Below are 9,924 nucleotides of genomic sequence, written 5' to 3'. Positions count from 1 at the left end.
TGGAGGCAGAGAGAAGCTGCCACTTATGCATTTGGTTCCGTATTAGAAGGACCTTCACCTGACAAGCTAAATCCTATTGTCAATGTTGCTTTAAGTTTCATGCTCACTGCTTTGACTAATGATCCAAATAGCCATGTTAAGGATACAACTGCGTGGACACTGGGAAGAATATTTGAATTTCTTCATGGTTCAACTGTGGAGACTCCTATCATTACCCCAGCAATCTGCCAACAGATTATCACAGTTCTTCTCCAGAGCATGAAAGATGCTCCTAATGTCTCCGAGAAAGCATGTGGTGCTCTCTATTTCTTAGCTCAAGGTTACGAGGACGTGGGCACAACATCACCTTTGACACCTTATTTCCAGGAAATTGTTCAGTCCCTTCTCATTGTCACCCACAGAGAAGATGCAGGCGAGTCTCGACTCAGGACAGCTGCCTATGAGACCCTGAATGAAGTAGTAAGGTGTTCATCTGATGAAACGGCTCACTTAGTGTTGGAACTAGTTCAAGTACTCATGACCGAGCTTCACAAGACTCTCGAAGCACAGAAACTCTCTTCTGACGAGAGAGAGAAGCAGAACGAATTACAAGGCCTTCTATGTGGGTGCTTGCAGGTCATCATCCAGAAATTATGTGCATCGGAACCGGCCAAGTATGCTTTTATGCAGTATGCAGATCAGATAATGAATCTTTTTCTACGAGTTTTTGCTAGTAGAAGCGCCACTGTTCACGAAGAAGCAATGCTTGCCATTGGTGCCCTTGCCTATGCAATAGGTCACAACTTTGCTAAGTACGTACCAGATTTTTATAAGTATTTGGAGACGGGACTTCAGAATTTTGAGGAATATCAAGTATGTGCTGTCACCGTTGGTGTTGTGGGGGACTTGTGCAGGGCTTTGGAGGCTGCTATTTTACCTTATTGTGATGGAATAATGACCCAGCTTCTTAAAGATTTGTCAAGCAACCAGTTGCACCGGTCTGTGAAGCCTCCAATCTTTTCATGCTTTGGAGACATAGCTCTGGCAATTGGAGAGAACTTTGAGAAGTATTTGATGTATTCCATGCCGATGTTGCAGAGTGCTGCAGAGTTGTCTGCCCACACATCAGGTGTTGATGATGAAATGTTAGAATATACTAACCTTTTAAGGAATGGAATTTTAGAGGCATATTCTGGGATATTTCAGGGCTTCAAGAACTCTCCTAAAACCCAACTTCTGATTCCATACGCACCTCACATTCTGCAATTCCTGGACAGCATTTACATGGAGAAAGATATGTGAGTATCTCTATTCTTTATTATGGATTTTCAAATCCAGATTTCCTATTTTGTTATCTAATTGTTTTTTCTATCAATCTCAGGGATGATGTCGTGATGAAAACTGCAATAGGAGTCCTTGGAGATCTAGCTGATACTTTGGGCAGTAATGCGGGTTCTTTGATTCAGCAGTCTCTGTCAAGCAAAGACTTTTTAAATGAATGCTTGTCTTCAGATGACCATTTGATTAAAGAATCTGCTGAGTGGGCGAGGATGGCCATTAGTCGTGCCATATCTGTTTGAGTTTCTGTCCACTTGTTGCATATAACTTAAATCTTCATGCATATGCTCGTGTCGAGTCGGGGTCGAAGTGTCACGTCGGTCGTTGCCATCATGGACAGCGGAAGCATTTTCCTTTTTGCTGTCACTAACTCATGCATCAGCATCAGGGGGACTCGGGTTCATTTATATTGCCATAGTGGAGGAATTGGCTACAGTTGCTTCAAAGAACTTTTTGAAGGATTGATGAGTGAGTGTCTTGGGGATTGCAGTTGGAGAAGAGAGAGATGGTTATCGTGCTGAACATTTGTTTCAACTGATTGCTGGTCGTCTATATCGGTGTTCGTATTAATTAAGCCCCCATGTCAGTCTGATGCTACCTGCTTGCAGACTGTTAATTCGACTTTGATTTACATGATACTTGAAGACAGCCACCCTGCCACCTTTTTCTCATCTTAGAATTATTTGCCCATACATCTTTTACTTTTTTTTTTAATTTCAGTCTGTTGTATTGTGTCGGTCCAAATCATCGATTTTCAAGGTCAGGCTGCATTATTAATTCACATGGGGTGATGTCGTCCTATTTCAGTTAGGGCATATGTCATATGCATTTTTAGTTAAGTTTTCAGTTTCACAGGTCGTTTGAGTTTAAAAATACCACCCATGCATGAGCCCAAGGTTGCTGCTCTTTTCTACCCGTTGAAGGTACATTTTTTCTTTAATTTTTCCTTTTTCAATGTATAATATAATTTGTTTCAAAGCACTCTTAAGACCTGGATTATTGGAATGTCATGAAAATGTGATGACATCAGAAAGATCGAGAATACAATCGAAGAACCACTTTTGTCTAAGAGGCAATGTATTTGCGGTCTTGCCTTGTAATTTTCATCTCTTTATGTATAATCTTGTGTCGATGGACATGTGGAATTTGGTTTCTCTTGTATGGTGCTCATTGTTTTTGCTTTCCAATGTAAAGGCAGTTTTGAAATGGTCATGTTTGTTAACTGGATATGTCCTACATTATTACATATTTGTTCAACTGCTGTAGCATTGGATTTCTTCCTATAGGTTTTATTGAGACTAGTTGTGGTTTGAATCCATCTGCATAGTTTGGCCACGGATTCTTTAATACAATTCCCAAGTTGTATTTAACTTCCATCATGGCTTTTGAAGTGTAGGGCCAATTGCCAATGCGCTTCACGTATTTTGGTAGTTTCCCTCTAAGTATACAACCTTTTCACTAGTTAAATGGTGCTTTCCATATCCTATCCGTTGTCCCGCGCGTTCAAATTTCAGTATGTTTTATTTCAGTTGTTGTTTCATCGTTTCATTTTTTTACATTAACCCTTCAAATTTATTTTGAAGATTTTCTTTTAAAAAAAAGGTATTTTAATGAATATTTTTTATATCATTATTTTAATTCAGATTCTTGTTTTTGATGGTGAATTTTTGGTCGATCAGAATCTGAGCGCTTGCTATACATTATACGAAAGCAAAATCCCAACTGCACTAGCTTGTAACTACTGTGAAATGATCGTGTAATCTTAGTTTTTACACTAATTGCATAATCATGATGTGATTCAAAATTTTAAATTATTATTATATAATTGTCTGAGCTTTAAGTTTCAATTTTTGCACAATATAAAAAATAACCACATATGATGGTAGATAGAAATTTTTATTCCAATGCTTGGCTAATTTCTTGGTGTTGGGGTAAGGGGTTAGATTTGGCATATTAGAAATCGAGATGCTGCATAAATGAAGAGAATGAGATGGTGGGTGTCCTTGTGCACGATTAGCTGTTACTCGTAGATATTACGAGATTTGGTTTTCCGCGATTCAACTTTAGAATGATGACCATAGTCGGCAGATAATGAAGTCGAAAGCCAAGAATATCCTGCCAAATATTCCTTATGAACAGCATGCACCACATTGAGAGTTAGTCTTTACTGAAAAGGCAGCAGCAACAACATCAATCGCTTCCTACTTCCCACTTCCCATAGATCGACATGAAACAGCAAGGTGTATCATTTAGGGGTGGATTTTGTAATATTTTATTTTAAGTGATTTCAAGTTTTTAGCAAATGAAATGTTTGGAAATTGTACGTAGAATCTGATAAACATTTAAAAAAAATGTTTTTGTAAGCAATATTTTAGAACCATGACAAGCTAATTTTACTTTGTACGTAATTTCATATGGATAGTTGTTTGTTTTGACTTTGTGGATGGGAAGATATCCAACAATGATGCTAGCAATATTGATTTCTTCTCTATTTTGGATCTTTTAGTTTGCATCAAACTGCCAAGGCAAATATAAGTGTTAACGCAACACGGCCAATGGAATTGGAGAAACTTTAAAGATCATGTTACAAAAATGAATAAAGCTAATGTGCACTAAGAAGGGCAGAGTCCACAGCCAATGTGGTTGCCACATGAGATGTTGGATCTAAGTAAGCAAGTACTAATCTTCAGCTAGAATCAAATTTACCATTAAGGTTTCGTTTGGTACGTGTGATGAACAACAGCCTTGGCAATGTATTGCAGGGATTACTATCTGTTTTACTTGAGAAATTCATGAAATCCAGATCTAATGTTTTTCATTTCAAGTGGATTTCTAATGGAGTACAAGATTGAAGAATTGCCTGTAATAATTTTGCAGTTTTTAATTCCTTGGGAGCTTTATTGCATCAATGAACAAGGATCTTTTGTTTCTAGAATAATTCACACTGATTGAAGATATGCTACTTGAACATATATTTTTGTTTAAAATTTTTATAATGCTTCAAATGTATTTTCAAAAGAGTGGTTGTCTAAAAGCCTAGTGATTCCTCTACTTATAGAAGAATGCCTTCAAACATATATAGACGTTTTTTTATGTTATTATTTATTCATTCATTATTTGTTCTTTAAAATCTCATAATGAGTTCTTTGAGTTTCTATGTATGCTTGTGTCTGTCATTGAATTATTTTGTGTTCTTTTTTAATATAAGATTCTGTTTGGATAAGTATTTTAAAACGATTTTAATGTTTTATAAGTGAAAAAATTTAAAGAACATATTTGGACATGATTTTTATGATAATATTTTAAAATTTTTCTCAAAATATAATTTTTTAAAAATAATTGAGATGTATTTTTTTGATGATTTTAAATTACGAAAAAACTAGGTCAAATGGGTAAAAATGAGAAAAAATAAAATTATAATCAAAATATTCTTATAGAATAGTTGTCCATCTTATTAATTATTTTTAACTATAAAAACTTTCTTATATAATAGTTGTCCACACACATATTTATTCTTAAAACAACTTTTAAAATATTTTATATTTTTTTTAATAAAAAAACACTTTAACAAAAAAAACACTTTTATAAATTGTCTAAACGGAGCATAAACAAATAATTGATAAGTTATTGCAACTCTCATATTTTCAAATTTAGATAAAAAAAATAATTTAATGTGCCAAAATTCTTTAAAATCATCTGACTGTATCAATATGCTCCTATTTCAAGCATTTCGGGGCCAACATGCATAGTGAATAGTGATGCAAAATGGCATCAAGTCGTATCGAATTCTAAATTTTTTTTTCCCTTTTTTTTTTTTTGTTTTCCTTTCTTGATATTGTAATTAATCTTGAAAGAATTAGATATTAGATAGTATTCAGGTCGCTGATTTATCTTTTTACATCCATACATATTAATTTGCATAAATGATATATGTGTTTTTTAAAATAAAAATATGTGTTTACCCTTAACCAACAGATTGAGACATCGTGGAAACAGATAGTTTAAAGTCGTAATTAGTGCATCGAACATTAAACCTTGATCAACATTGCACCACTTAATGCCAAGTAATATATAAAGTCATATAGGAAATTCCTATTCTTTTATCCTCTCTAAATGAAAATTTCAATTTAGAGTACTGTTTTCTCGCATGCAAGACGTATTGAAAGTTAAAATTTTTTGTTTTGACGTTCAAAACGTTCCTTATGCGTCATATAATTTAAAACATTCATAGGGTGTTTCGATTTGTTTACGCTTGCGCCGACACCAAGTCCGAGATTAGCGAAGTTCATCTTCCTTGTAAATCCTTACGAACAAATCTTCTTTCTTCTATGATCGTCAAATAAGGTTCACGATCAAAGATTGAATTCCCCATACAGATGCACTAGAGATCTAAACAAAATTTGCGTCGAGATTGGATCGCCCGAATATCAGAAATCCGGCGGCGGTGGGTGGAAGTGGCCGAATTTTTCTCCAAAATCTTGAGTTGGCAAATTTTTGTTTGAAGAAGAGAAAATGAGAGAAACTTAGGTAGACATGCACTATTAACTCATCATAACACATATGATATCTTCCTCCGTAGGCGAGCGGTGAATCCTAGACTATAATGCATTGGATCCTACGTATTTTGAAACTACACCCAACCTCACCACCTTTTGACCCTCAATGTAGTCGGTAAACGGATCAAAGTACATGCTAGTACGTAGAGCATCTACATTGTTCCAAGTCAAATGATTAATGGTGTATAACTATAGTCACAGACTATTCCACTCGATAAGTGATAACATCTTGGACATTCAGAGGGACGGTTGTTCAATGTATCACCATATGATCGCTCATCTGTATGAATTAACATCTCCATGCTCAAACCAATGAAACATGACGTTAAATCACATATGCTAGTCTCAAACTCAAACAATATTTATCCTTATTTTAGGCGGCTGGTTCGACTAGTAACCTGTTTAGAATATACGATACATTTCCTAGTATAAATAAAATTGATCCAATATGCATCTATAACCTTATGAGATCAAAAATGTTGTCGTTCCGATATGTATCTATAACCAATCTGGTCCATCAATCACATCAACATAGGATCAAAGCAATTTTTGGTACAATCAAGGTAACTAGACTCATCAATGTGCCAACACAATTGAATGACATGGATCATGAAGTGGATGTATAACATGAAAATATCATGCAATGTAAACATAACATGCCTATTTCCAACTGGTTCTCCTTTAACCTTATTGAGATCAAACTTTAAACCCTACTCAGTGTATGAATTAATTTGAAATGTATTTCTGCAGAAAATAAATTTACATAACTGTAACTGAAAATGTCTACAACTGGAAAACATTTAAAATAACAAACTCTCACTAAAACTGAATTTCCTCAATTGACATAACACCCATACGAGCAGTGTGCTCATGAAACTGTTTGGGTGATAGTCCCTTAGTAAGTAGATCCGAAACCATGTAGTTTGTATCGATATGCTTAACAGACAACTTTCCACTCTGAATTATGTCTTTAACAACCAGGAACTTGACGTCAATATATATTGATTTTATCGAGCTCCTATTGTTATTGGAATACATAACTGCAAATTTATTAACATAATATATTATTAGTGGCCTTTCAATGCCATCAACAATGTGAAGTCACGTGATAAAATTTTGCAGCCATATTTCTTGATTGGATGCTTCATAACACGCTACATACTCAGCTGTCATGGTGGAAGAGGCTATAAGAGATTGTTTAACACTCTTCCAAGAAATGACACCTACATCAAAGAGACAGATGTAGCCCGACATAGATTTCATACTATCTTGACATCCAGGAAAATCGGAGTCAGTATACCTAATGATCTCAAGCTAATCTAACCTTCGATATATGAACATGTAATCTTTTGTTCTTTGTAGGTATCATAAAACTCTTTTGACTGCTTTCCAATGTTCTACTCCTAGATTACTTAGATATCGTCCCAACATTCCTGTCACGTACGCAATATCTGGACGTGTACAAACTTGAGCATACATCAGACTCCCAACTGCATATGCATAGGGAATCTTTTGCATTTCATTTTCTTCAAATCATTCTTGGGGTATTGTTTGAGACTAAATTTGTCTCCCTTAACCACAAGGGTATCCTTTGATTTAGAGTCTTGCATCCCATATCGATTGAAAACTTTCTCGATATAGCTTTTCGAGTTAATTTAAGAATACCTCGAGAAAGGTACCGATGTATCTGGATACCCAGTAAAAAAATACATCACCAAAATCTTTCATCTCAAAATTCTTAGCTAGAAATCTCTTGATGTCATGCAATGATTCTATTTCATTCCTAGCGAGCACAATGTCATCAACATATAAAACCAGAAAAATAAGCTTAATTGCATTGAACTTATGGTACACACAATCAACGACAAAATTCTCTCAAAACCAAACGAGATCATCATTTGATGAAATTTGAAATACCATTGTCGAGAAGCCTGCTTGAGCCCATAGATGGATTTCTTTAATTTGAAAACCATATTATTTGTGTCTTTGGACACCAAATTTTCTGGTTGCACCATATAAATCGTTTCATCAATGTAAAAATTTAGAAACACATTCTTTACATCAATTTGATAAAACTCAACATCAAAATGTGTCACCAAAGCCATTAGAATCCTTAAAGAGTCTTTCAAAAAAAAAAATCAGAGAGAAATCTCTTTACAATCAATATCTTCTTTCTGTATAAAGCCTCTAGCGACAAGACGAGCCTTGTATCTTTCCACATTGTCTTTCAAATCTCTTGGTTTTAAATATCCATTTGCAACCAATGGGCTTCATACCTTTTCAAAATGGGACAAGATCCAATACGTCATTGTCCTTCATAGACTTTATCTCCTTATTCATGGCATCATACCACTTTTGAGAGTTATAACTTTTAATGTATTGATAGAAGTTGATAGGATTCTCCACCAGTACAATGTATGCACTACAACAAAATGGCTTTTCGCAGCGCGTAAATTCGCTTTTCGCGGCGCACATTGCACGCTGCAAAGTTGAAAGCTATTGAAAGTTCAAGATTATCCGCGCCGTGCATAAGCACGTTGTTAATATAAACTATTATTCGCGGCGCGCATACGCACGCTGTTGATAGTCGTAGCATAACCGTCGCTAATTAGCGACGGTTTTAACATTCCGTCGCTAATATTAGCGACGGCTTTTATTTTAATTCCGTCGCTATTTAGCGACGGACTATTTTAAAACACCGTCGCTATATTGCGACGGTGTTTCAAAATCACGTCGCTAATTAGCGATCGAATTAAAATAAAATCCGTCGCTAATCTTGTAATTACAATAAAAAAAAATTACGTTTACAATTTAATAAATCTTAAAAAAAACGTACACTATAATAACAATATTCCTCTTAACTAACACTTAAAAATTTACTAAAAATTGAAACAAAAAAACGTACCTTAAATCTAAATTTAAAAAAAAATTGAAACAAAAAAACGTACCTTAAATCGAAATTTAAATTGCTCGAGAGAGAAAAATTTTAAGTGTTATGGAGTGTTGTGGTAGAATGTGGTTCGACTGGTTGTATTTAAAGATAATTTGCGACGGTTTTGTTTTACCGTCGCGTTTAGCAACGGTTTTTTATTAAACCGTCGCTAATGGCGACGATTCTGAATTTGTCGCTAATAGCGACGTACGTTTCCCGTCGCTATTAGAGACGGTTAAAATATAACTGTCGCTAATTTGAATTTAGCGACGGTTTGACGACAACGGTCGCTAATTTAGCGACGGTTAGAAAGGAACCGTCGCTAATATAAATATTGCGTCGGTTTTCAAAAACCGTCGCTAAATATTAACGGCGCACATTCACATACACGTTGTCGTTTATATAATTTTTTAACGGCACACATAACCGCACGCTGCGAATATTACTTATCCGCGGCGTGCTTTTAAAGCACGCCGCGGATAAGTAATATCCGCAGCGTGCGTTTTAAGCACGCCGTTGATACTATCAAGTGCAATAATATCAACAGCGCACATATGAGTGCACGCCGTTAAAAGAAATATTCGCAGCGTGCTTTTAATGCACGCTGTTGATGACGTGCTGCAGAAAATCATTTTTCTTGTAGTGATGCCTCATGTTCTTGAAGAAATACAATGTAATCATTGATAAATATAAAAATTATACATTAAATAAATGTTTTATAATATAAATTTATAGTTTTTGTTTTATTAAATGTTTAAATATTATATGTTTTATAATAAATTGTATAAAAAATAAGTTGTTGTGTAATTATAAGTTTTTACTATTTTTACAGGTTCGATAAAACAAGAATAAACTTGGCGTTGCAAATGGGATTAAGATGATTCTTGGACCTGTAGAAAGTTGATGATAATATCTACAATATTGGTGACAAGCATGAGATAAAAATCTTCTCACAATTGGGATCAAATTAAGCAACAAACAAAGTTACCAAAGGAGTGGCAGTTTTACCATGCTCTAGTATTTTGACCATATCTCTCAAACTACTTGGTCAAATGGTTAAAATAAAATACCACAATTCAAACAACTCAATTATCCACATGTTTTATTTTATGTGGAGAA

At 34.8% G+C, this 9,924-nt stretch overlaps 1 protein-coding gene across 1 annotated transcript; it reads left to right on the top strand.

The window, feature by feature from the left end:
- The first annotated feature begins 6 nt into the window (after positions 1-6).
- LOC140968991 (importin subunit beta-1-like) lies at positions 7-2,598 on the top strand. Its single transcript, XM_073430207.1, has 2 exons — positions 7-1,277; positions 1,361-2,598. The coding sequence occupies exons 1-2, from the start codon at positions 100-102 to the stop codon at positions 1,557-1,559; spliced, it is 1,377 nt and encodes a 458-aa protein (XP_073286308.1). The 5' UTR covers positions 7-99; the 3' UTR covers positions 1,560-2,598.
- The last annotated feature ends 7,326 nt before the right edge of the window (positions 2,599-9,924 follow it).

The sequence above is a fragment of the Primulina huaijiensis genome, unplaced genomic scaffold (assembly GCF_012295235.1).
Source record: "Primulina huaijiensis isolate GDHJ02 unplaced genomic scaffold, ASM1229523v2 scaffold39093_ERROPOS115441, whole genome shotgun sequence".
Lineage (NCBI taxonomy): Eukaryota > Viridiplantae > Streptophyta > Magnoliopsida > Lamiales > Gesneriaceae > Primulina > Primulina huaijiensis.
This window is presented reverse-complemented; position numbering and strand designations above follow the sequence as displayed.

What these genes read in the sequence shown, in the direction of transcription:
- LOC140968991 (XM_073430207.1), top strand. Translation starts at nt 100, where the DNA reads ATGCTCACTGCTTTGACTAATGATCCAAATAGCCATGTTAAGGATACA. An exon ending in ATTTACATGGAGAAAGATAT is followed by an intron (nt 1,278 to 1,360) that starts GTGAGTATCTCT and finishes TATCAATCTCAG; the next exon opens with GGATGATGTCGTGATGAAAA.